Genomic DNA, 23,088 nt, shown 5'->3' with positions numbered 1-23,088 from the left:
AGGAACTCAGGGCAGGAACCTGGAGGCAGGAGCTGGAGCACAGGCCATGGAGGAATGCTGCTTACTGGTTTGCTCCCCTGGCCTCTGCTCATCCTGCTTTCCTATGCAACACAGGCCCACCTGCCCAGGGGTGGCACCACCCACAGTGGGCTAGGCCCTCCCACATCACTCATCAAGAAGATGCCCCTCAGACATGGCCACAGACCAGTCCAACAGAGGCAATTCTCCAATTGAGGCTCTCTCAACCCAGGTGTGTCAAGTTGACACTAAAGCTATCCAGCACAATGAGTAAGGGCTGAGGATGTGGCTGAGTGGCAGTGTGCTTATCCAGCACTGGATCCAATTCCCATATAGCGAAAAACAAAACCAAACCAAACCCTAAGCACCTGGTTATGGAGGTGGTATTTTTGTTTGTTATGTGATAATGGTCTTGCATGAAACCCAGGTCCTAGCCATTGGCAAGAGAGACAAGCACTCTACCACTGAGCCATACCACCAGTTTAGAAGGAAGTGGCATTCTTAGCAGACTGTGGCTGGTCAGCCTTACATGTATGTGTGCTGGTAACCAAGGAGCTACGAAGTTTTTGCTTTTTTTTTTTTTGTCTTTTTGAGACAGGGTCTCCCTGTAGCCCCAGCTGTCCTGGAACTAACTTTGTAGACCAGGCTGGCCTCGTACTCACAGACATCTGCCTGCCTCTGCCTTCCAAGTGCTGGGATTAAAGGTGTGCGCCACCACGCCCAGCTTCCATGTCTTTTTTAAAAAATTTAAATTTGGGACTGGAGAGATGGCTTAGCTGTTAACAGCTCTTACTGCTCTTTTCACAGGACCTGGGTTCAGTTCCCAGCACACATGTGGTGGCCCACAACTGCCTGTAACTCCAGTTCCAGGGGATTCAACACCCTATTCTGGCCTCCGAGTTCCTGCACACATGTGGTACACATAAACTCATGCAGGCACACACATATAAAAATAAATTTTTTTTAATCTAAAAGTTAATTGCTTTGAGCAAAGGTAATACATTACCATGGCTCAAAATTCAAAGGGGCAGCAGGGTCAACAATGAGACCCCTCCTTACTTTTGTCCACAGCATCTCCTTTCCCTGCTTGGAGGCTGCCAGTGTTCATGTTTACTTGGATAGAACAGCTGCTCTTGATACCTTCAGGGGTGTGGTTCCAGGGTCCCTCAGACACTCAAAACTCAAGGGCACACAAGTCCCTTACATGAAATGGTAGATGGTATAGTATTTGCTTATAACCCTTGCATGTCTCCCCATATAGTTAACATCTCTAGGTTACTTATAGTGCCTAATTATTATAATTGCTATAAATTATTGTATTCCATTGTTTAGAATGACAAGAAAAAAGTCTGTATATGTTCAATACAAACACAATTGTTTAATATTAACTTTTTTTGTTGTTGTTCTTTTTGAGACAGGGTCTCCCTGTAGCCCCAGCTGTCCTGGAACTCACTATGTAGACCAGGCTGGCCTTGACCTCTCAGAGCTCCACCTGCCTCTGCCTCCTGAGTGCTGGGATTAAAGGCGTGTGCCACCACGCCCGGCTAACTTTTCTTTATTCTAGAGAATCTCATACAATACAATGACACATGATTATATATATATATGCACGCCTCGTTTCCCCTCCAAGCTCTCCCCAAATTTCACCCAACCAACCAAAAGAGCTCCCTCCCAACTTCATGTCCTTTTTTAATACCCACTAAGTCCAGTTAGTGCTGCCCATATATGTATGTGTGTGGGTCATCCATTGGAGCATGGGAAACCTACCAGTGGCCACACATTAACAAACAAACAAGGTTCCTGCCCGGGCGGAAGCCCCGGGAGCGGGTCTCAGGCGAGCGCGGTCCCAGGTCTTCTCCGGCGGTGCGTTCTCTCTAGCGAGCCAGTCTCCGGCTCCCCGTCTCACCGACCTCACCGACGCTTCGCGGGGAGCCCTGGCCTCTGCTCTGCTGTACAAGCAGCAGGACCTTGCCGTAACGCTGTCTGCTCGCCTGCTTTTTCCTTGGCCCTCTTGAGCTGGCCCCGGGAACTAGGGATCGGCAGAAGGGACTTGAGCGGAAGGGACCTGAGCCGCGGCGCTAGGGTGGGAAACAGTGCACTCCGCGCTCATGTGGAAACCGCGCAGAAAACTGGTGTCTTTCAGTTTAAAGACCGTGGGCTGACCGAGTTCCCCTCAGAGTTGCAGAAGCTGACAAGCAATCTTAGGACCATTGATTTGTCCAACACAAGATCGACAGTCTACGCCTCTGCTAATAGGAAAGTTCACTCAGCTGAGGAGCCTCTCCCTGAACAACAACAAACTGACTGTTGTACCCGATGAATTATGCAATCTGAAAAAAAACTAGAGACGCTAAACCTAAACAACAATCTCCTGAGGGAGCTGCCATCTACCTTTGGGCAACTTTCTGCCCTCAAGACCCTGAGCCTCTCCGGGAACCAACTGGGAGCACTACCACTCCAACTCTGTAGCCTGAGGCACCTGGATGTGGTGGATCTGTCTAAAAACCAGACTCGGAGTATACCTGACACAGTGGGGGAGCTGCAGGCCTTTGAACTCAACCTACCAGATCCAGATATCTCAGATCTCAGTGAGGATATCTAGCTGTCCTCCCCTTAAAGTTCTCCGGCTAGAAGAGAACTGGCTTGAGCTCAGCATGCTTCCACAGAGCATCCTCAGTGATGCCCAAATCTGTCTGCTTGCTGTAGAAGGCAATCTTTTTGAAATAAAGAAACTTCGAGAACTGGAAGGTTATGAGAAGTACATGGAGAGATTCACAGCCACCAAGAAGTTTGCATGATATTCTCCACAACCTTGAGAACCTTACAAGAAGGATACTGACTTGGAATCTCTATTGAATTCTATTGAGTCAAAGTCTCCTGTTGTTGGAGATGACACTCCAGGAGATTACATTTCATTCAACAACCTCTTTATCTTTTTTAGGACCATCTCAGATAAACTAAAGGAAAAGGAATTAGGAGACAGGAAGAGCCTTCCTTTTTGAGTCATGGATAGGGTGATGGACAATGTTGATCTTCAAAACCATCATTAGTTGGGCTCTAAGAAACCAGTAGGTAATTGCTATTTATACAATGAGGGAATGCTGCCTGGTAACAGAATAGCTCCACACGAGCTTGAGATTATGTTTAGTTTCAATGTGTGAGCTTTCATAAAGTCAGTTGCCACATCATTTCTGTGTTAACACTTCATATTTTTATGAAATTCTAATTTGTGAGAAACTTGTATGGTTAAGACCATATTCTTTTACTCCAGTCCATCAGCTGAATAGTGTCTATACTTGGAATTTAGGATGTACATAAGTATGTGACTATCTTAAAATGAGCTTTGTCAGAGAAGCACCAACACAACACTAAAGAATGTTCCTGAGGCTGCAATAGCAAATTCTTCACTATTGCAGGTGCCTTATTGGTAGAGGGCTCTGAAGAGCTAAAACTATATGCAATACTTACAAGATTTTATGTTTTGTTTTGTTTTTGAGACAGGATTTTGCTATGTAGCTCAGGCTGGCCTCAAATCCTGCTTCAACTTCCTAAGTACTGAGATTACAGGCATGTGCCACCACATCTGACCTACTAATAAGATTTAAAAGGAATTTTAATAATCAAGATTTTCCTGAAACTTTGTTAAAAATCATGTCTTATTTCTGGTAATTTCTCCCCTTTTTTGTATTGATAACTGTACTAATCAAATTACCTTCAAGAAAATCACTGCTAAAATATTTTAAAATAATCTTTGTTTATTCTCTGAATGAGAGAATATTCTTAATGAGAAAAAAATAAAAATAAAAAAATAAATAAAAAACAAACAAAAAGGAATGATTCTCTCTCCCCCAGCAGCTATCAACTGCACATAGTATCTCAGTATGGGCCAGGGCCTGGAGAGCACCTTCCCTATCTATGCTGGAATTTTGGCTGCATTGATCATGCACAGGTGACCATAGCTGCTGTGAGTTCATGACAGCCATGTCCATAGCAAGGCCAGATCTTTATGTCACAGCACTCCCACCCATCAGCTCACTCTCACATTCTATCTTTTGTGATGTTCCTTGAGCTTTGGTAGTGAGTGGTTGGCGGTATGTGACTTGAGACCAATGTCCTATTTTGCACTGAGCACTCAAAACCTTATTCTCAGCACTTACATATTTCTCCATTGATGCTGCCCACTGCAAAAAGAAGCTTCTCTGATTAAAGTTGAGAGCAGCCCAGATCTATGTGCATAAACATAAATGTTTAGAAGGCAATTTGACAACATGGCCATTTAGCAAAGCAAGTTCTACTTTGGAGATACCTATGACCTCCCCAGACATGGGCTAATGGCTAACCAGGCATGAAATTCTTTCCTGTGGAGCAGGCCTCAAATCCTATCAGAATGCAGTTAGTTATTCCCAGTCATGACACCTGGGCAACATTTTGCCTGGCAGGTCAGTATTGTAACATGCAGGGTCCAGCACTGGGTTAGACCACTGATGGCTTTTCTTCCCAGCTGTCTGCATAGTGCCTTCTGAGACTATGAAAGATGGCCAGCAGGGAGGAAGTTTCATGGTTGGCCTGAGATTGATTTCTCTCTGTCATGCAGCCAGTGTGTGGTATCGTTAGTGATAGGGTCTTACCATGTAGCTATGACGGGTGACCAAGGGCAATGATAATAGCTGTGTTGTTTTGGAGACCTCTTGCTCCTCCCTGACCAGTAACTCCTAGGGAGGTATCCCATGCCCTGCACTGTGTATTTCATTAAATCACCCAAGTCTGGGGAATGGTATTGTACGCCCATGCAGGGTAATTCTGTTTGAACTTTTTTAAAAAAATATTTTATTACTTTTATGTGTATGAGTGTATTGCCTGCATGTATGTGAGTGCACCCATGTCGTGCAATGCTGCGGGGACCAAAGAAAGCATCGGATCCCCTGGAACTGGAGTTACAGATGGTTGTTAGCCACCATGTGGACGCTGGGATTCAAACCTGGGGCCTCTGTAAGAGCAACCAGTGCTCTTAACTGCTGAGCCATCTCTCCAGCCCCTGAACTCTTTAAAAAAGAAAAATTAGCTTACTAATGGGTTTCAAGGACATACGTGCATTCTTGGTTTGGGTTAACCCACCCACTACCCCAATCTCCTACTCTCATTCTTACTTAATCCTTTAACCTCTAGTAGTCTCCCTCCTCTTTATCTCATGGGCTCTAATACCATTTGTATTAGTCATTTTTCTGTTGCTGTGATAGAAACACTGACCCAAGCAATTTATAGAAGGAAGAGTTTGAGCTTACAGTTCCAGGGATATTACAATCCGTCATGGCAGGGAGGTATGGTGTCTGGAAGTGGCTGGAGCAGGAGCAGCAGAAGTGAAGCTCTCACATCATTACGCAGGCACAGGAAGCAAGAGAGCAACTGGAGATCTGTCAAGGCTTAAGAATTCTCTAAGCCCACCCCCAGTAACGTGCTTCCTCCAGGATAGCCACATCTTCTAAAACCTCCCCAAACAGCACCATCATCTGGGGACAAAATATCCAAACACTTGGAGCCTATGGGGAACATTTTCATTCAAACCACCACACCACTCCAATTACATTTTAACTTGGGTTCTGAGATAGTAGACTTCTTATGGCTTTTCATACATTCTCTCTTTGGGTTAACTCTCTGTCCCTCGTCCCTCCATATCCTCCATACACACAACAATTTTTTGGCTTAATTTTTCTTGTTACATTCTTATTCTCTCATATTCTCTCATATTCTCTCATATTCTCCTCTCTCTCTCTCTCTCTCTCTCCTCTCTCTCTCTCTCCCTCTCTCTGTGCTTAGGGTCCTACCTGTACCCACACAAGACAGAAACTGCTGGGGTCTCAACATTCTCTTTAATTACCAACAGAATTCTACATTTTGTTTAGGTGTTACTCTTGCAATTAGTGGCTACCAGTGAGACAGCAGTTGTTGAATGGACTTCCTGAAGGTTGACTTGGCTCAGAGATTATAGGCTTTCTGCACTGATCTCCTTTCTCCTTGGAAAGTATCTTAGTCCATGTTCTAGTTTGCTTCTTCATTGCTGTGCCAAAATACTCTGACCAATATCAACTTGGGGAGGAATGGGTTTATTCAGCTTACATCTCCTGGGACACAGTTCATGAGGGAGCCCAAGGTAGGAACCTGTAGGCAGGAGCTGGAGCACAGGCCATGGAGGAACGCTGCTTACTGACTTGCTCCCCTGGCCCCTGCTCAGCCTGCTTTCTTATGCAACACAGGCCCACCTGCCTGGGGTGACACCACCCACAGTGGGCTGAGCCCACCCACATCACACAGCAATCAAGAAGATGCCCCACAGACATGGCCACAGGCCAATTCAATGGAGGCAATTCCCCAGTTGAGGCTCCCTCAACCCAGGTGTGTCAAGTTGACACTAAAGCTATCTAGCACAGTCCATTTTCTGTTGCTCTAACAGAAAACCACAGTTTATAAGTTATTAGCTTGTAAGTTTATTCAAACTTGGTTGTAAAGGTGGGGTAGTTGCCATTGGTGAGGTCTTAGACTTCATGTTTTCTGAAAACAAACTCTAGTTGTTCAATTATTTCAAATGAGAGGTCCGAGGCCAAAGAGATGGCTCAGCAGTTAAGAGCACTGTCTGCTCTTGCAGAAGACCAGGGTTTGATTCCCAGCACCCACATGGAGTCTAAACTCCAGTTCAAGGGAATCCAACTGGAATTGGCCTCTGTGGTCTTTGCACACACAGATATACTTACATACATCATACACATAAAAGTAATAAAAAGTTTTTAAAAATGAGACCAAAATAGGGTTGGAGGGGGATCAGCAATAGGGGAGTCTACCATGAACTCCTGAAAATAGGTTTCCAAAGAAACAGGGTCTCATGTAGCCTATGCTGGCCTCTAACTCATATATAGTCTAGACTGGCTTTGAACGACTGATTTTGCCTCGGCTTCCTAGGTACTAGGACTAAGGCGGGGGCCATAACACCTGGCTCAAAATATGGTATCTCAGTGAGTGGCACTGTAGGATAGCAGATTCAAATAACAGTTACATCTTGGCTAAGACTCTACACCTTGTTTTTAAAAACTTACAAAGGAGTAGGCTTATTATGAATTAAAGAAGCTGAACTTGTGAGGTTTTTTTGGGGGGGGGTTCTTCTTAAAGATAGAAATTTATTATGTAGCCGCCTAGGCCTAGAATTTATGATTGTGTCCCCTCCTTGAACATCCTTTTTTTATTCTTTTTTTTTTTTTTTGAAGGGTCTCCTGTAGCCCCAACTGGCCTGGAACACACTATGTAGACCAGGCTGGCCTTGAATTCACAGAGCTCTGCCTGCCTCTGCCTCCCAAGTACTGGGACTACAGGCGTGCTAATGATGCCTGACTGAACATTATTTCTTAAATGAGGATTAGTTTCTGTTAAACTTTTCTGCAAACAAAAATTCCTTAAGGACATCAAAAACAACAAACAAACCACAGCAGCAATATGCACAGTCTTCTTGCTAGGTTGTTCATGAAGCCCCTTAGTCTCTCCTAAAGTCCTCATGGGTCAGCAGTCAAGGAACACCTGTGGCTTACCACGGGGCTAAATGTGTATTGGCAACATCTGCAAATTGCCCACTTGCCCACTGAACCTGGACACTAGGTCAAAGTGCAGCACTTCACAGACCTGGCCTCCTAGGCAAGGGGATGGCAAAGGTGAACATGTTGCAGGAGTATGCCCTGGATCAAGGATAAACAGAGATTTTAATGGCCAAACAGTGCCGGGCAGGAGCCAGTGCAGAGGGAACTATATCAAGCTATAGAAACAGCTTATAGAGGGTGACAGCAGTGCAATGGGACTGGCTTGCACTGGAAATGTGGAGTTCTGAGATGTGTCTGGCAGGACTTGTAGAATCAGAGTGCAAGTCCCTGAGAGGCTTTTAATGGGGTTTAGGACTTTTCTGAGGGCGATGAGGAGGCAGTATTATAAGTAGGTGTAGAAGATCTACCATTTGGTCATCTTTTTTTTTTTGGTCTTTTTGAGATAGGGTCTCCCTGTAGCCCCAGCTGTCCTGGAACTCACTATGTAGACCAGGCTGGCCTTGAACTCAGAGATCCACCTGCCTCTGCCTCCCGAGTGCTGGGACTAAAGGCGTGCACCACCACAACCAGCATTTGTCCATCTTTGAAAGTTTGTGCCTTCATGTGTGAGACACTTTTGGGGGCTGGGGAGTTACTTTCAGTGATAAAAGAAACGGTCTCTGTATTAATCTACTGTGTTGCCTTAACAAAATATCTGAGACTGAGTACTTTATAAAGTTTAATGATTTCAAGATTCTGATGGCTGGAAGGTTTAAGTAACATGGTGACAGCATCCTGATGAGGGCCTCCTGGGATGAAATAAACAGAAAGGGAACAAGTTGACTCTGTGCAAAATGGAACAGTACACAGAGGGGCCTCACTTTGTAACAACTCACTTTGAGGTTCCAATACAGTCCTATGAGAGCTGTAATTCCTGAGAGTACTAATCCACTTGAGAGGGAGGGGCATGCTGAGGTTTGGATGTTGACTGTCTCCCACAGGCTCCTGGTGCTGTTCAGGGAGGTTGTGGAACCTTCTAGACATACAGCCTCACTGGTAGACACAGGGTTGTAAGGGTGGGGCTTGAGGCTTCTGCCTCCTGACTGGATGGGATGAAACCATCCACCTTACCCTCCTGCAGCCACGTGTCTTCCCCATCACAATAGACTGAATTACTCTCACAAGCAAAATAAGTCCTTCCTCTCTCAAACTGTTTGCTAGGTATTCTGTTATGGTAATGAGAAAGGGTGCCTGTGGCCTAATTAGCTCCCACTAGGCTCCAACTTCTAGGAGTTCTACCACCTCCCAGCCCTGCCACACTGGGGCCAAGCTTCCAAAACAAGCGCTATGGGTGGTACACTTACACTACATTCACATCATAGTGGTCCTGTCTGCACGGGCCTCACAGTCTAGAAGAGATGATGAGTACTGAGGTTACCTTTGGGGAGAAATCAGGTATGAAAGAAATAAAGCAGGGGAATGGGAAGGGGGGCACAGGAGGGTGCTTATATAGCGGTCAGAGAAGACCTCTCTAAAGAGGTGGTATTTGAGGTGAGACCTGAATTTGAGCAAGAACACAGTCTCTGTGAAAACCTGACCCATCAGAAGGAAAACAAGCAGAACCTGGGGAACACCACCACCAATGCCGGATATGGAAAGGGAGAAGTGATGTGGGACAGGGACCCTGGGGACATAGATGCCACTCTGCAAACCCAGGGCTGCACATCCCATCTTGCTGTTTTCCTCAATCAAATCTGACCAAGCCCCATCCCCTCTGGAGCCAGAAGCCTCTGTCACTCATTTTGGGATCCACAGAATCCTGGTAACAGGAGTGCAGGACCTTGGACCAGGATCACTGGCTGGACCTCTATTTTCAGGTGGGAACTCCCCACAGAAAAGAGCAACTGCAGCTAAGGAATGGCCTCCTTGTGAGCCCAAGATCAGTGCCAGAGCTGTATCCTCCTCTAGGGAACATGTGGAGCCTGTTGGGGTGTGGGCCATTGAGATGTGGCCTCCATCCAGCTTCTGGCTCTCACTCCTTGATCCAGCAGAATACCTGGAGCAGGAAAAGCTTCTGGAAGACAAAAGGCATCTACCACTGCTGAGTTCCCACAGGGTAACTCAAGCCTCTCTGAGGCCAGGCAGTATAAAGGTCTTATTTGCTGGAGCTGGGAGCAGGTACTACCTGTAGAGGTGTGTCAGACAGAGCTAGTTGTAGCACAAAATAAGAAAGGTGGGCAGGTCACATTCCCTCTGTGTGTGTGTAGTGGGGTGGGTGGAGGGTCTCTTTCTGCTTCTGTACTGAGACCTCTCCTTTTCAAAAAGCTGAACCTGACTCCACACTTGAGGTACTGACTTTAAAACAAAAGGGATTGGGATCATACATGCCTGTGGTCCCAGGGACTCAGGGAAGTTGAGACAGGAAGGTCATTTGCACCCAGGAATTCAAGATAAGCCTAAGCAATAAAGTGAGACTGTCTCGAAACAAAAGAAAAAAAAATCATTAAGAGTCAAAGAGTCAAAAGATGATTATTATAACAAGTTGAGTCACAGGTCTAATTAACTGGCTTTTACTTGAGATTTATCAATCAGGGTAACCTCTACAAAGCAAAGAGAATTCTCATTGGACAATAGCAGAACAGTGGGTTTTATAAATTAAGAATAAGGAAATGGACTAAAAAAAAAACAAAAACAAAAATCAAACTTGGTTATGATCTAGTATTTCTGTTTATTGGGTTTTTTTCTGTTGGTAAAGATTAAAGCTGAAGGACTTTCCTATGCTCAGGCAGACTGGAGTCTTGTTTTTCAAGAAAAACTGGTCATGGGCATTGCTTCTGGGACATGTAGTGTGATCCAATTTTGATCTGTTTGTCCTTGAAGGAGCTTAGCCCAAAGCAATAGCCTCCTGCCATGAGGTCAAATGAATGTGCCTTTTATTAGTTAGGGGGAAAAAAAACCCCTAAAATGTCAAAGATCCCAAATTCCTAAGACCCCAAGGTAACAGAGGTGACTTCCAGGCTTACCAACTCCAAAGGTGGTGTATGTACCACCCTTTCTATACCCATTCACAGGATACAGAAAAAGGTGGTACATATATCGTTACTCAGGCATAGAAAGAATGAAATTCTGCACAATATGGATGTGCCCAGGGACACCATGCTAAACTATGTAAGTCAGGCAGAGAAAGACAAGCACTACATGTTCCCGCATGTGGAAGTCTGTGTGGAGAGCAGAGCAGTAGTTACCAAAGGCTGGGAAAGTGTGGGGGGTGGGAGGGCATGAGAGAGGATGGGCAATGCATGCTGGCGTGCAGGCAGATGAGCAAATTTCTGATGTCTGCAGCATAGCAGGAAAACCAGGAGGGCAAGAATTAGAAAAATATTTTAAAATAGCTAGTAGAGAGAACTTTTTAATGTTCTCAATGTAAACGTCTAAGATGACAGATCTAGTTACCCTGATGTGATTGTTATACAGTGTATATATGTACTAAAATATTACACTATGCCCCACAAATATGTATAATTACTATGTACCAATTAAAAAGAAAAGATACTATTATTTATTCATTTATTTAGAGAGGGTCTCCAGCTGTCCTGGAACTCACTATGTAGACCAGGCTGGCCTCAATCTCACAGAGATCTGACTGCCTCTGCCTCCTGAGTGCTGGGACTAAAGGCATGCACCACCATGCCTGGCTCTTTAAAAGGCTGCTGGCTGGGGCAGGTGTGCCTTAGTACTGCCGTCACCTGAGTGCCTAAGCATCAGACTTTCAGGCATGGCCTCTGACTCTGCATCTCAGCTCTATCCTCTCCTAAACTCTCTATATGACTAGCTGCCACTTGAACAACTTTCCTAACAAATATTCTGTCTTTCCTTGAAACTCTCTGTAGCTCCCGAGTTCCTCAGCTCCATCTTCTCTCCTCAGTACTCAGACATCCTCTTTTACCCCTGGTCCAGGCCCCCTGCACAAGCTATCATAACACGATTCTGTAAACTGGCATTTACTAGACAGCACAGCCTCTCACTCCCAAGACTTAACAGTGTTGGCCTGTGAGCACTGCTGGGGGAGACTTAGCAAAGTCTCTTTCCTATACCTCTTTCCTCTTTCCAATGCCTACCATCAAGGTTGTCCAGCCTCTGGACATTACATTATGACAGTCACCTACAATGTTCTGGGCTGCATTGATAGCTGTCCTGGGATGCGTGTGGCCCACAGCCTGCAGGCTGGGCACGCCTGATGGATCATTCTTGTAAAGCTGGCTGGCATCATGAGGTCTGCAGAAGCAGAACGGTGAGGGATGCTTCACAAGTGCCCATGCTGGAATAAAGCAGAGACACAGCAGAGGGCAGACTTCAAATCTGTCTTCCAACAGAATCTGTAGGATGTCCACCGAGAAAAGTGGACTGCTTTGCTGATCCTTAGAACATGAAATTCACTGGACAGAAATGTATTTTGGTGTTCTTTGCTGAAATTAATAAAAACATGATTCACATTCCTTTCAATTTTTTTATTAAAATACTTTTTTATTATAGGGACAATCAAAGAAAAAATACACAACCCTATTATGCTGTCAAGCATGTAATATGCAATAAACATATTTTTGGGACTGCAAAAAGGAACTGAAAGTCTTCAAAGAAGCTTTCATAAGTATAAACTTACAAACGTGGCTAATTAATGAGTACCTTATTTTTCAGAAGTTTTAGCTTCTTTTCTCCAGGCTGATGCTTTTTTTGATTTATAAATATTTGTTCAAGCATACTAACAACAATTTTGTTTTCTAAAACTTTAGAAGTTATATTTCTATGTGAAGACCTTTTTCATAGCATCCTATGTAAATAAACACTAAGTTTTACTTGTATTACCATTTGCTTTGGTACCATAAGTATCAATATAGTTACATTAATAATTAAATGTTGGGGGGGGGCACAAGAGAAACGTCTGTTAGCAAGCACATGTCTTGCTATTGGAAAGGATATTACACATACATATGTATTTAATTTTACTAAAATTTGATTTAAAAAGCTAGTTGTTTTTTTTTCTCCTCGATGATACTCAGGATGAAACCCAGGGCCTCACACACATTAAGCAAGTGCTATACTCCTGAGCTACACCCTCATCCTTTAAAATCGAGTGTTTTTGAACTGGCTATAATAAAGACAACATCATTTTGACTGAAATAGAAAAATGAACTTTTACAAAAGTTTCACCAGGAGTGACTAGGCTAGAATAGTACAGAGGGACTCATTTCAGTGAAGCTACTGGCTTCTCAAATGCTTTCAATTTAGAAACGTTACTCAAAACTTTGAAAATAAAACTAGAAATAGAAAAAAAAAAAGTTGCTTTGAGACAGTGTCTTGCTATGTCACCCAGGCTGGTCTTGAACCTGAGGATCCTCTTGCCTCAGTCTCTCAAGTGGTAAAACTACAAGTGTATTACCATGCCTACTCTGAAAATCAAATCTTTCAGATAAATACTGCCATTCCTCAAGGCCTTGGTAAACCAGAAGAAATAACAAAAATTGAATATAAAAATTATACCAGTGGGGATAATTTTTAATGGGAAAAACAGAGTAATAAAAATCAGTTAAAGGAAATGGTTTAAGATTTCCCACAGAGAAACATGTGGGGTAAAAAGCAATACTACATTTTAAAGTTTAATAATGAAAGGTTTAAAAAACATAATGAATGCTGGGTGTGGTGGCACATGCCTTTAATCCCAGCACTCAGGAGGCAGAGACAGCAGATCTCTGTGAGATCGAGGCTAGCATGGTCTACATAGTTCCAGGCCAGCTGGGGCTACAGGGAGACCCTATTAAAAAAAAAAAAAAAAAAAAAAAAAAAAAAAAAAAAGATGCTGAATATAGTTTTAAAATGTTTGTGGTCATCATTAAGAAAACATGAGGCATACTGCCAATAAACAATAGCATTCTTCTATTCATAAGCATGATATTTCTTAAAAATTAACGAAGTTGAAATGAAGCAGCTAGCTGCAGGTTCCTTTAAAACCCCCTAGGTTCAAGAAAACCCTTAGCTATATAGGAGCTAAAGAAGGCATAAAATGTTTTCAAGGCACATTTAAAGAGAGGCACTCTATGTAAAGTAAGAAAGGTCACCTCAGTGCATAACTACCAAATACATCCTTGAACTAACTCAGTTTCTTAAAAGGCTAAAGTGCCTTGAATAGTCACTAGTTAGCTGAAAGAGCAAGAACAGTATCAAGGCTTTAAATTTTATAACAGAAAACTGTAATATCACAAATGGTCCTGTAACTACTGATCAGATAATACAAAATATATTTAAGAGCATTATTTATTTTGCAGACTAAAATATGTAGACATATAAAGAGGTGTTCCTAAAAAGTTACTTTTTAATTCAAATGTGCATTAGAGAAATTAGAAATTTTATAAAACTGAGTCTGTGAACTACAAATATTTTAGATATATGCTTCATGCTTGAAGGTGGGGATTTTATTACTATGAAGGGTACATAATATTTAAGATCATCTCTATTGAAACACTACATAAGAAGTTAACTAGATAATTCTGTAGTGTTAGGCGTGAACGTCATCTTGAACCGATTTTTTTTTTTCATTTCAGAAACCTAGCCTCCCACAATATGATGCTTATTTAATAAGAACATTAGGTTCAGATAAAAATTTAACAAATAAAGGATTACAAAGTAACAAAAATAACGAACATAAATGGTCTTAAATTTGATCCCATTAAGTGTTCCCAGCATTTCCCCCTTCCCTGTTCATACCCATAAATTCTTTTCTTCAAACCCCTCCAAAATCACACATTTGCTCAAGAACCTGGCTCTGTCTTGCTAATGCTGAGCTGATCCCTTTTGGTGCAGCCTCACAATCAACTATAGTGCTTCCCTGGTCTGTGTGGAGTCTGATCTGGCATTCAGTGCCTGGCCATGGTGCTGTGTGGAGTCTGATCTGGCATTCAGTGCCTGGCCATGGTGCTGTGTGGAGTCTGATCTGGCATTCAGTGCCTGGCCATGGTGCTGTGTGGAGTCTGATCTGGCATTCAGTGCCTGGCTATGGTGCTGTGTGGAGTCTGATCTGGCCATGTGTCCCCAGCCTTAGTGCTGTGTAGAACACTGACCTGGCCATGTATCCCCAGCCTTGATGCTGTGTGGAGTCTGATGTAGCAGTCAATTTCCAACCCTCAAGCAAATGTTTTTACTTTCAATTTCCATACTCATACCTTCATTGTGCATTCAATGCAGTTTCAAGGGTGCATCCTGAAATTCTTGGTAGAGATGACTCTACTGCTTACACATCAATGCATCAGCAATTTGGCAGGGGAATGGAAGAGAATGAGAAACTTTTCCTAGAGCAGTGTCAGCATGTACATTATAGGATGGATTTTACTATGTAAGAGTTTTAAAATTTTTTATTTAATTATTATTGTGTTTGTGTGTGCACATGTGTACATGTGTATCCATGCCACTGTGCATGTCTGAAGGCCAGAGAACAACATGCAGGGGTTGGTTCTCTCCTTTGACTAAATGAGTTGTGGGAATTGGCAAGTGTCTTTATTCAGTGAGCCATCTCACTAGTCCTATGTAAGAGGGGTTTAAAAAAAATTATTATTGTAGAATATAGTAAACATTTACTTTTCTTTTTCTTTTTTCCTTTCTTTGAGACAGGGTCTCTGTGGAGTCCCAGTTGGCCTGGAACTCACTATGTAAACCAAGCTGGCCTTGATTTCAGAGATCTGCTGCCTCTGCCTACCTACGAAATGTTGGGATTAAAGGTGTGTGCTAACATGCCTAGCGAAACACATTTACTTTCTAAAACCAATGTAAAATGGTTTGAAATTAAGCTTTCCATAGTGATCTGTATGCGAGTTTTCAGAGTGATATATTTAAATATTTACTCTATTTATACAAAACAGATAAATAATATAAGGTACAGTGAAGAACTGCATACAACTATAAAGACTTGCTGCCCTAGGGTTAGCAGGTGAAGAAACCAGAACTCACGCTAACAGCCTTCTACTATCACTTCAAAACAAAAAGCTTTTGTAAGGCTGGATGAAAACAGCACCAGGCTTTGTGTCAAAAAACAGATCTTTCCAGGAATCCTCTGTACACCTGCTTCTTATATGATCAAAGTTCTACATGTCTCCAAAGGAAAAAGACATACTGCTAATAGGCAGTAAACTCAGTAAGCACAGTTATAGTAATATAATTTAACACACTCCTAGATATGCCTTACTTTAAATCATTATGAATTCTTCACAAGTCATAACTTATTGGCAGCAGCCAGTGGACTCACGGAATAACTTTTCATGTCATCCTATTTTGCTTTGGCTTGCATTTCTTTTCATTCTTTAAAACATGCAATTCATACATTTGACAGTTTTACTACCATAGTCAATACATTCTGGACCAATGCACTCGCAGCAGGCATTATGGAACCAGCGATATTTGGATGCTCCCATGGACTCACAGGATATTTTACACTGATGTATGGACATGCAGTCATCAAAATAAACCACAGTACACATGTGCTCTGAAAAATAAAAAAATTAAGATTTCAATACAAGAAAGCAGAAAAACAGAAAGAGTTCTACCACTCAGTTGAATATTAGTAACAGTTATTTGTCTTAGTTCCCTTATTGGTCAGCTCAGGACAAAGGTGAGGACTAGGAAAAAAGGATCTTCATTTGCTAACTATGTTGCTATAGCTGTTTTTTTAAATTGAGCATTTCTCTAAAGAGGAATTCTCCAGCTCAAAGAAGTTTGAAAAACACTGTTTTAAGGTTATATTGAGAATCTGTAATAAAGCAAGTGATTAAAATAATGCAAAATGATTAGCAACACACATTAGCCAACAGAAGATATTAAGAATTTCTAGTTCCACTTTCTGACAAGACAGTCACTTTAGATTGATTCAGTTTTTAACTCTCTTGGTAGTTAATCCAATGTGACTACCTAGGTAAAATATAAGATACATGAAATAAACACAAGACAATAAAAATTACTAACAGAGTATATGATCAAAGAGTAAAGGTTTTTTGTTGGTTTGTTTTACAGTTTTGTTGTTGCTGGAGGAGTGTGAGTTCAAGGCTAATCTGGGTAACACAGTACATTCAAAGTTAGCCTAGGCTACACAGCAAAACTGTCTAAACAAACAAACAAACAAGGCTGGCAAGATGGCTCAGTGATTGAAGCACTTGCCTGTGTAAACCTGATGTCCTGAATTAAGATTCTTTCAACCCACCTTAAGGTGGAAGGAAAGAGCTGACCCCAAAATGCTGTCTTCTGACGTCCACAAGTGTGCAGTAGCATGTATGCACATCTCTTCCTATCACACAGATATAGTAATAGTAAATAATTTTTTTATTTAAGAAATGAGGGGCTGGAGAGATGGTTCAGTGGTTCTAAGAGCACTGACTGCTCCTGCAGAGGACCCAGGTTTGATTCCCAGCACCCACATGGCAGGGTAATAACTGTCCATAACTCCAGTTCCAGGAAATCCAACACCCTCTTCTGACCTCCATGGGGCACTGCATGACACGGGTGTACTTACACACATGCAGGCAATACGCTCATATACATAAAATAAAAATAATAAGCTGGACATGGTGGTGCACACCTTTAATCCCAGCACTTGGGAGGCGAGGCAGGTGGATCTTTGTGAGTTTGAGGCCAGCCTGGTCTGTAGTGAGTTCCAGAACAGCTGGGGCTACAGGGAGACCCTGTCTCAAAAAGGACAAAAAAAAAAAAAAAAAAAAAAAAAAAAAAAAAAAATTGGAGAAAAAGACATTAGGAAAGGAAACCTGGGAAGTGGTAATCAGCAGAGCAGTCAAACCAGAAGGGCTGGTAGTGAGCAGCAAATAGAACTCAAGTCTCCCAAGTGACTAGACCTGCTAAATTGATTTCACCTGTTCAGTCAACATATAGTTATTGAAGACTTATCACAGGATAGCCATTAGACTCAAAGAGTAATCAGAGACTCCATGGAACTGGGAAGAAAAAGGTAGTTAAGGCAGTTAAAAATAAACAGCAGAGCTGCAAATGCCAGGGGAGGGGGAGCTACTGAGTATCTGGGGAAGAGATACCTAAGGACAGAGTCAGGGAGGAAAAACTTAGCTCTGTCTTATGTTTCTGGAAATTGGCTTCCAGCTAATACTGTCATGAATTTCAGAGACCTTTGAACAAAATTTATGAATCAGTATATGGCTACAATGTTCTTTACATTTTAATAATGGGGAAACAGTAGCCAAACATTTTATAACATCCCATATATTTCTGATTTTTTTCCAAAACCTAGAATTTGATTTGTAAAGCAATTTAACCTGAAAGGAGGTAATAATTTGTACTGTCATTTAGCAAGTTGCTTTGCCTTTATTGTTAACATGCAGAGTTCTATTTAATATAAACTGGATTATAATGGAGGACAGAATAAATAGCTAAATTTTTAAAAAGGAATTCAAGCCGGGGGTGGTGGCACACGCTTATAGTCCCAGCACTTGGGAGGCAGAGGCAGGTGGATCTCTGTGAGTTCAAGGCCAGCCTGGTCTACATAGCAAGACCCTGTCTCCAAAAACTAAACCCAGGGGCCAGAGAAATGGCTCAGCAGTTAAGAGCACAGACTGTTCTTGCAGAAGCCATGGGTTTGCTTTCCAGTGCCCACATGGCAGCTGACAACAGTCTGTAACTCCAGCTCCATGGGCTCTAATGCCCTCTTCTGACTTCCAGGCATTACACACATGCAGTGCACTTACATACATTCAGGTAAGACACATACACATAAAATAACTAAAACCAAAACAAAAACCATGTAATTACAATAATCACAAATGCCATATTCTTCTACAGTAAAACTGTGGTACCTTTTATCAGAAAACATCAAAGACTTTATAAACTTATATGCCCTTTATACTGCAAAATTATGCTATAACCTATTCTCATTAAACAGTGTTGTTTGCTATGTTTCTCAGATTTGTAGAAATCATTGTCTTATTTGTTTCTTCTGTGATCAGCAGCAGTTTCCATAGAGAACAGGCTGGGGATAGTTTATACCTGGAAGTGAGATGTTTGTAATATCAATTTGCTCATAAAACATTCTAGTTGATGGGTGAGATGGCTCAGAGGGTAAAAGCGCTTGCCACGTAGTCCTAACAACCCAAGTTCAAGCCCCAGAACCCATATTGGAGGGGCAGAACTGACTCCTGAAAATTGTCCTCTGGCCTCCACAAATGTGATGGTGCATGTGCCTAGACTCAGACACACAACAATAATAAATAGAATTAAATTTTTTTTTAAATTTTATTTATTTATTTATTTATTTTATATGTATGTGTGTATTGCCTGCATGTAGGTAAGTGCACCCGTGTTGTGCAATGCCCAAGGAGGTCAGAAGAGGCTGTCGGATCCCCTGAGACTGTAGTTACAGATAGTTGTTAGCTGCCATGTGGGTGTTGGGATTCGAACCTGGGTCTCCTGTAAGAACAACCAGTGTTCTTAACTGCTGAGCCATCCCTCCAGCCCCGAATTAAAATTTTTTTAAATGAGCTGATGACCTTGGCACCATTTGCAGCATAGATGACCTCATGAGGCAATGTGACTGGTACCTAACACCAAGCAATAATATAATGGGAAACAAGCCGATGCCATGTTTTCAAGAGACTAGTTCAAGCCTAATTCAGATAAATAACAGAATTAGTTACTTATCTTCCAATAAAGCCTCTACTGTCAAGAATATGTAGGAGTTTTGCTAATATGCCGACATGCCTCCTCATCCAGAATCTACCTAAGACTATACAAATCCCCAACAAAAAGCTGCTCCAAAAGATGACGCTAATGTAGGTTTCACAAATCGCAGGAGCAGACCACAAAGAGAGTGAACAGAAAGAGTCAACTTTGGCAGGTACCTTTGTCACTGGAATAAGGTGCGTGAACATTATTGCTGGGAACAGACACATTTTGGTGGTGTGGCTGGTTCACAGTTTCTAAAAATGAAACCAGATTCTCATGATGTGAAAGTTCTTCCGCAACAGGGAAGGAAACAATGTTCCAATTCAATTGGGTATCTCCTTCAGTGAGTGCTCTGAAGAGGGAAGGGATAGGCTCATGCAGCTCCTCCACCGTGCTCTTTGAAGTGGGAGGGGTGTCACTGTAATTTCGAGGGTTGCACATACCTGGGGTAGACAAAGAGAATAAAGGTTTACTTTTCTCACTGATTATAACATTTGGGGATTTTTGTTACATAACTGCCTGCAATGAAAGCTCTGTACATTAAAAGTGGTTTCTAACAACATGTATAGATATTTTCTTAGCTTTTCTTTTCCCCCTGAAAGGGCCTAAGGGTAATGACACCACCCCACTCTGAGCAAACCAAGGAAACAGATCTTGTTCTCTAAGCTATCAACCATCAATAAGAAACAATTCCATGGAGTGTGATTCTAAGGCTTTGGCAGGAAAAACACACAGTGAGCCAGGAATGCGTGAGTGTGCATGTGTGTATCCCAGAAAGTGAGGAAGCACACAATTAATGATGGGACCTGTGAAAAAGATACAAAAGACAATGTCAAGGAGCTCTCACTGACTCAGTCAAGAATTTGAACGTTAAAAATGAGTTACCAGGCTTTTGCATCCCTGGGCAGCCTAGCCACCAGTTTCCTGGGGCCAGTATCTTTCCTGGGTATGTTCTGCGGTGCCCACTGTGCCTTGACTCACCCAGCCTCATTCACCCTCCCAGCTCCCCCATGCCATCTCTCCTCCTAGCCTGGGCACTGGACCATTTCTTGTCTTGACACCCAGACCTCTGGACTGACCTCTGGGCCCAGACTCCCCACTGCTTCCTTATCCTTTGCATCCAGACCCCAATTCTTCCCTCTAGTCCCTAGGAGCCCTCAGGGCCACTTCCTGCCCCCACCTCCCTTTGCATACCTGGGTGGCCCAAACCCCTAGCTTCCTGGGGCCAGCATCTTTCCTGGAGGGATCCAGACCTTAGGAGAAAGCCTAAGAGCATCTGATCCTCATCCAACTGGGGCCTCTGTGGGAACTACTGAGTAGCAAGACAAAAGCAATTTGGGCCCTCCAATGTAAAATCAAAAGAGAGCACCTGAAGCCTAAACCAGCCAGCTTTTCATGCCCAACAAGTAAACCACAAAGGCACATTAAGTTTACAAAAAGAAGCAGACCTAAACTCAACGAAGGAAGGCTTGAGTCTCACACAAGAATCAGAAACTACAAAAGAAATCCACATGTCAAAGTCACAGAGAAAAATAACATGAAAAACCAAAATAATATATCCCCACCAAGTACCAACAGTCCTGTAAATGAGTACAGTGAGAACCCTCTAGAGATCATGCAGGACATGGAATTCAAAAGAACTATAAACATGATAAAAGAATTCACTGAATTAAAGAACACAGAAATCAAAGAACGAAGGAAGATAGGGATAAACTTCTGAATGAATTCAGGAAAGAATTAGAAATATTGAAGAATACTCAGGCTTCAATAAAGAAGGAAGTGAAACACTCAGTAAGCCAATTAGAAACGACAGGAGAAAGCCTCACCAATAGGATGAATAAAATGGAAAACAGAGTATCAAGACTGGAAGAAAAAGTGGACGAACTAGGCCACTCAAGCAAAGATTATGAAAAATTTAAGAAAGCACAAGAATGGAATATGCAGGAATTGTGTGACACCATAAAAAGACCAAAATTACGAATCATAGGCATACAGGAAGGAGAAGAATCCCAAGATAATGGCATGGACCAGATCTTCAACAGAATCATGGAAGAAAATTTCCCAAAATTAAAGAAAGACATGCCCATACAAATACAAGAAGCATATAGAAGACCAAACAGACAGGACCAGAAAAGAAACTTTCCATGGCACATCATAGTAAAAACACTAAATGTACAGAACAAAGAGACAATACTGAAAGCAAAAGAAAAATCAAGTCATATATAAAGGAAAACCCATCAGAATTACAGCTGGCTTTTCAGTGCAAACCATGAAAGGCAGAAGAGCCCGTACCAAAGCATTCCCAGTTCTAAATGACCACAGATGCCAACCCAGATTACGTTACCCAGCCAAAATGTCTATTATAGTCGAAGAGAAAGAAAAATCTTCCATGATATAAACAGGCTAAAAGAATCCATGTCTACAAAACCAGCCCTTCAAAGAGTTCTTGAAAGGATACAAAGAGCAGAAGAAAGGAACAACTATACCCAAGGGGTTACGGAAAGAAACTGAATGAAGGTATAACTATGGAAACGCACAGCTATACCAAGAATGTGAACAGAAATAAAAATGACATCTTTCATTAATAACTTTAACTATCAATGGACTGAACTTCCCAGTTAAAAGACATAGACTTACAGAATGGATTAAGAAACAAAACCAAGCCTGGCGTGGTGGCACATGCTTTTAATATCAGGGAAGCAGAGGCAGGCAGATCTCTGTGAGTTCGAGGCCAGCCTGATCTACGTAGTGAGTTCCAGGCCAGCTGGGGCTACAGGGCCACCCTGTCTCAAAAAGACAAAAACAAAAACAAAAAACAAAAACAAAAAAAAGAAACAAAACCAAGGGACTGGAGAGATGGCTCAGCGGTTAAGAGCACTGACTGCTCTTGCAGAGGACCCGGGTGCAATTCCCAGCACCCACATGGCAGCTACGAACCATCCTTAACTGCAGTTCCAGGGGAATCCAAAGCCCTCTTCTGACCTCTGCGGCATTGCACAACATGGGTGCACTCACATGCATGTAGGCAATACACTTGTACACGTAAAATAAAAATAATTTAAAAAAAAGAAAGAAAGCCAAGGGGCTGATGGCCTCTTCTGTCTTCCACGGGCATTGCATGACACGGGTGCACTTACCTACATACAGGCAATACACGAATACACATAAAATAAAAATAATAAAATATTTTTAAAGAAACAAAACCCATGCTTGTCATGTCTGCAAGAAACCCATTTTACCTTCAAGGACAGACACTACCTTAATGTAGAAGGATGGAAAGAAAATATTCCAAGCAAATGGTACTAAGAAAAAAGCAGGAATTGCAATTTTAATATCTGACAAAATAGACTTCAAACTAAAGCTAATCAGAAGAGATAAAGAGGGCCACTTCATTCTGATCAAAGGAACAATTGTCCAAGAAGATATTACAATCATGAACATACATTCACCAAACTATGGTTAACTCAACTTCATAAAAACAGTACTACAGGACTTTAAGACTCAGATTAATCTCAACTCATTAACGGTAGAGGACTTCAATACCCCACTGTCTCCATTAGATAGGTCAACAGGACAGAGAATTAACAGAGAGACATCTGAACCAAACAATACCATATATCAAATGGGCCTAACAGACATCTACCAAATATTTCACCCAAGCACCCAAGAATATACTTTGTATTCAGCACCCCATGGAACTTTCTCCAAAATCGACAATATACAGGGGCACAAAACAAGCCTCAACAAATACAAAAAGAGTGAAATAATTCCATGCATTCTATCAGACCACAATGCA

General features: G+C 42.2%; 1 protein-coding gene and 1 pseudogene across 1 annotated transcript in view; one reads left to right on the top strand and one right to left on the bottom strand.

Annotated features, from left to right (window-relative positions):
* The window catches only part of LOC103735454, a 6,227-nt pseudogene extending 3,394 nt beyond the window's left edge, over window positions 1–2,833 (top strand).
* Window positions 2,834–13,383: 10,550 nt separating this feature from the next.
* Window positions 13,384–23,088, bottom strand: part of Twsg1 (twisted gastrulation BMP signaling modulator 1) — a 36,225-nt gene continuing 26,520 nt past the window's right edge. Inside the window, exons 4-5 of the mRNA XM_008834672.3 lie at window positions 19,469–19,735; window positions 13,384–16,101 (exon numbers count right to left, since the gene is read on the bottom strand). Of these exons, the coding sequence (XP_008832894.1) occupies window positions 15,920–16,101; window positions 19,469–19,735 (449 nt within the window). The 3' untranslated portion in view covers window positions 13,384–15,919. The remainder of the gene's footprint in view (window positions 16,102–19,468; window positions 19,736–23,088) is intronic.

Source organism: Nannospalax galili, unplaced genomic scaffold (assembly GCF_000622305.1).
Source record: "Nannospalax galili isolate Female #2095 unplaced genomic scaffold, S.galili_v1.0 scaffold155, whole genome shotgun sequence".
Taxonomy (NCBI): domain Eukaryota; kingdom Metazoa; phylum Chordata; class Mammalia; order Rodentia; family Spalacidae; genus Nannospalax; species Nannospalax galili.
This window is presented reverse-complemented; position numbering and strand designations above follow the sequence as displayed.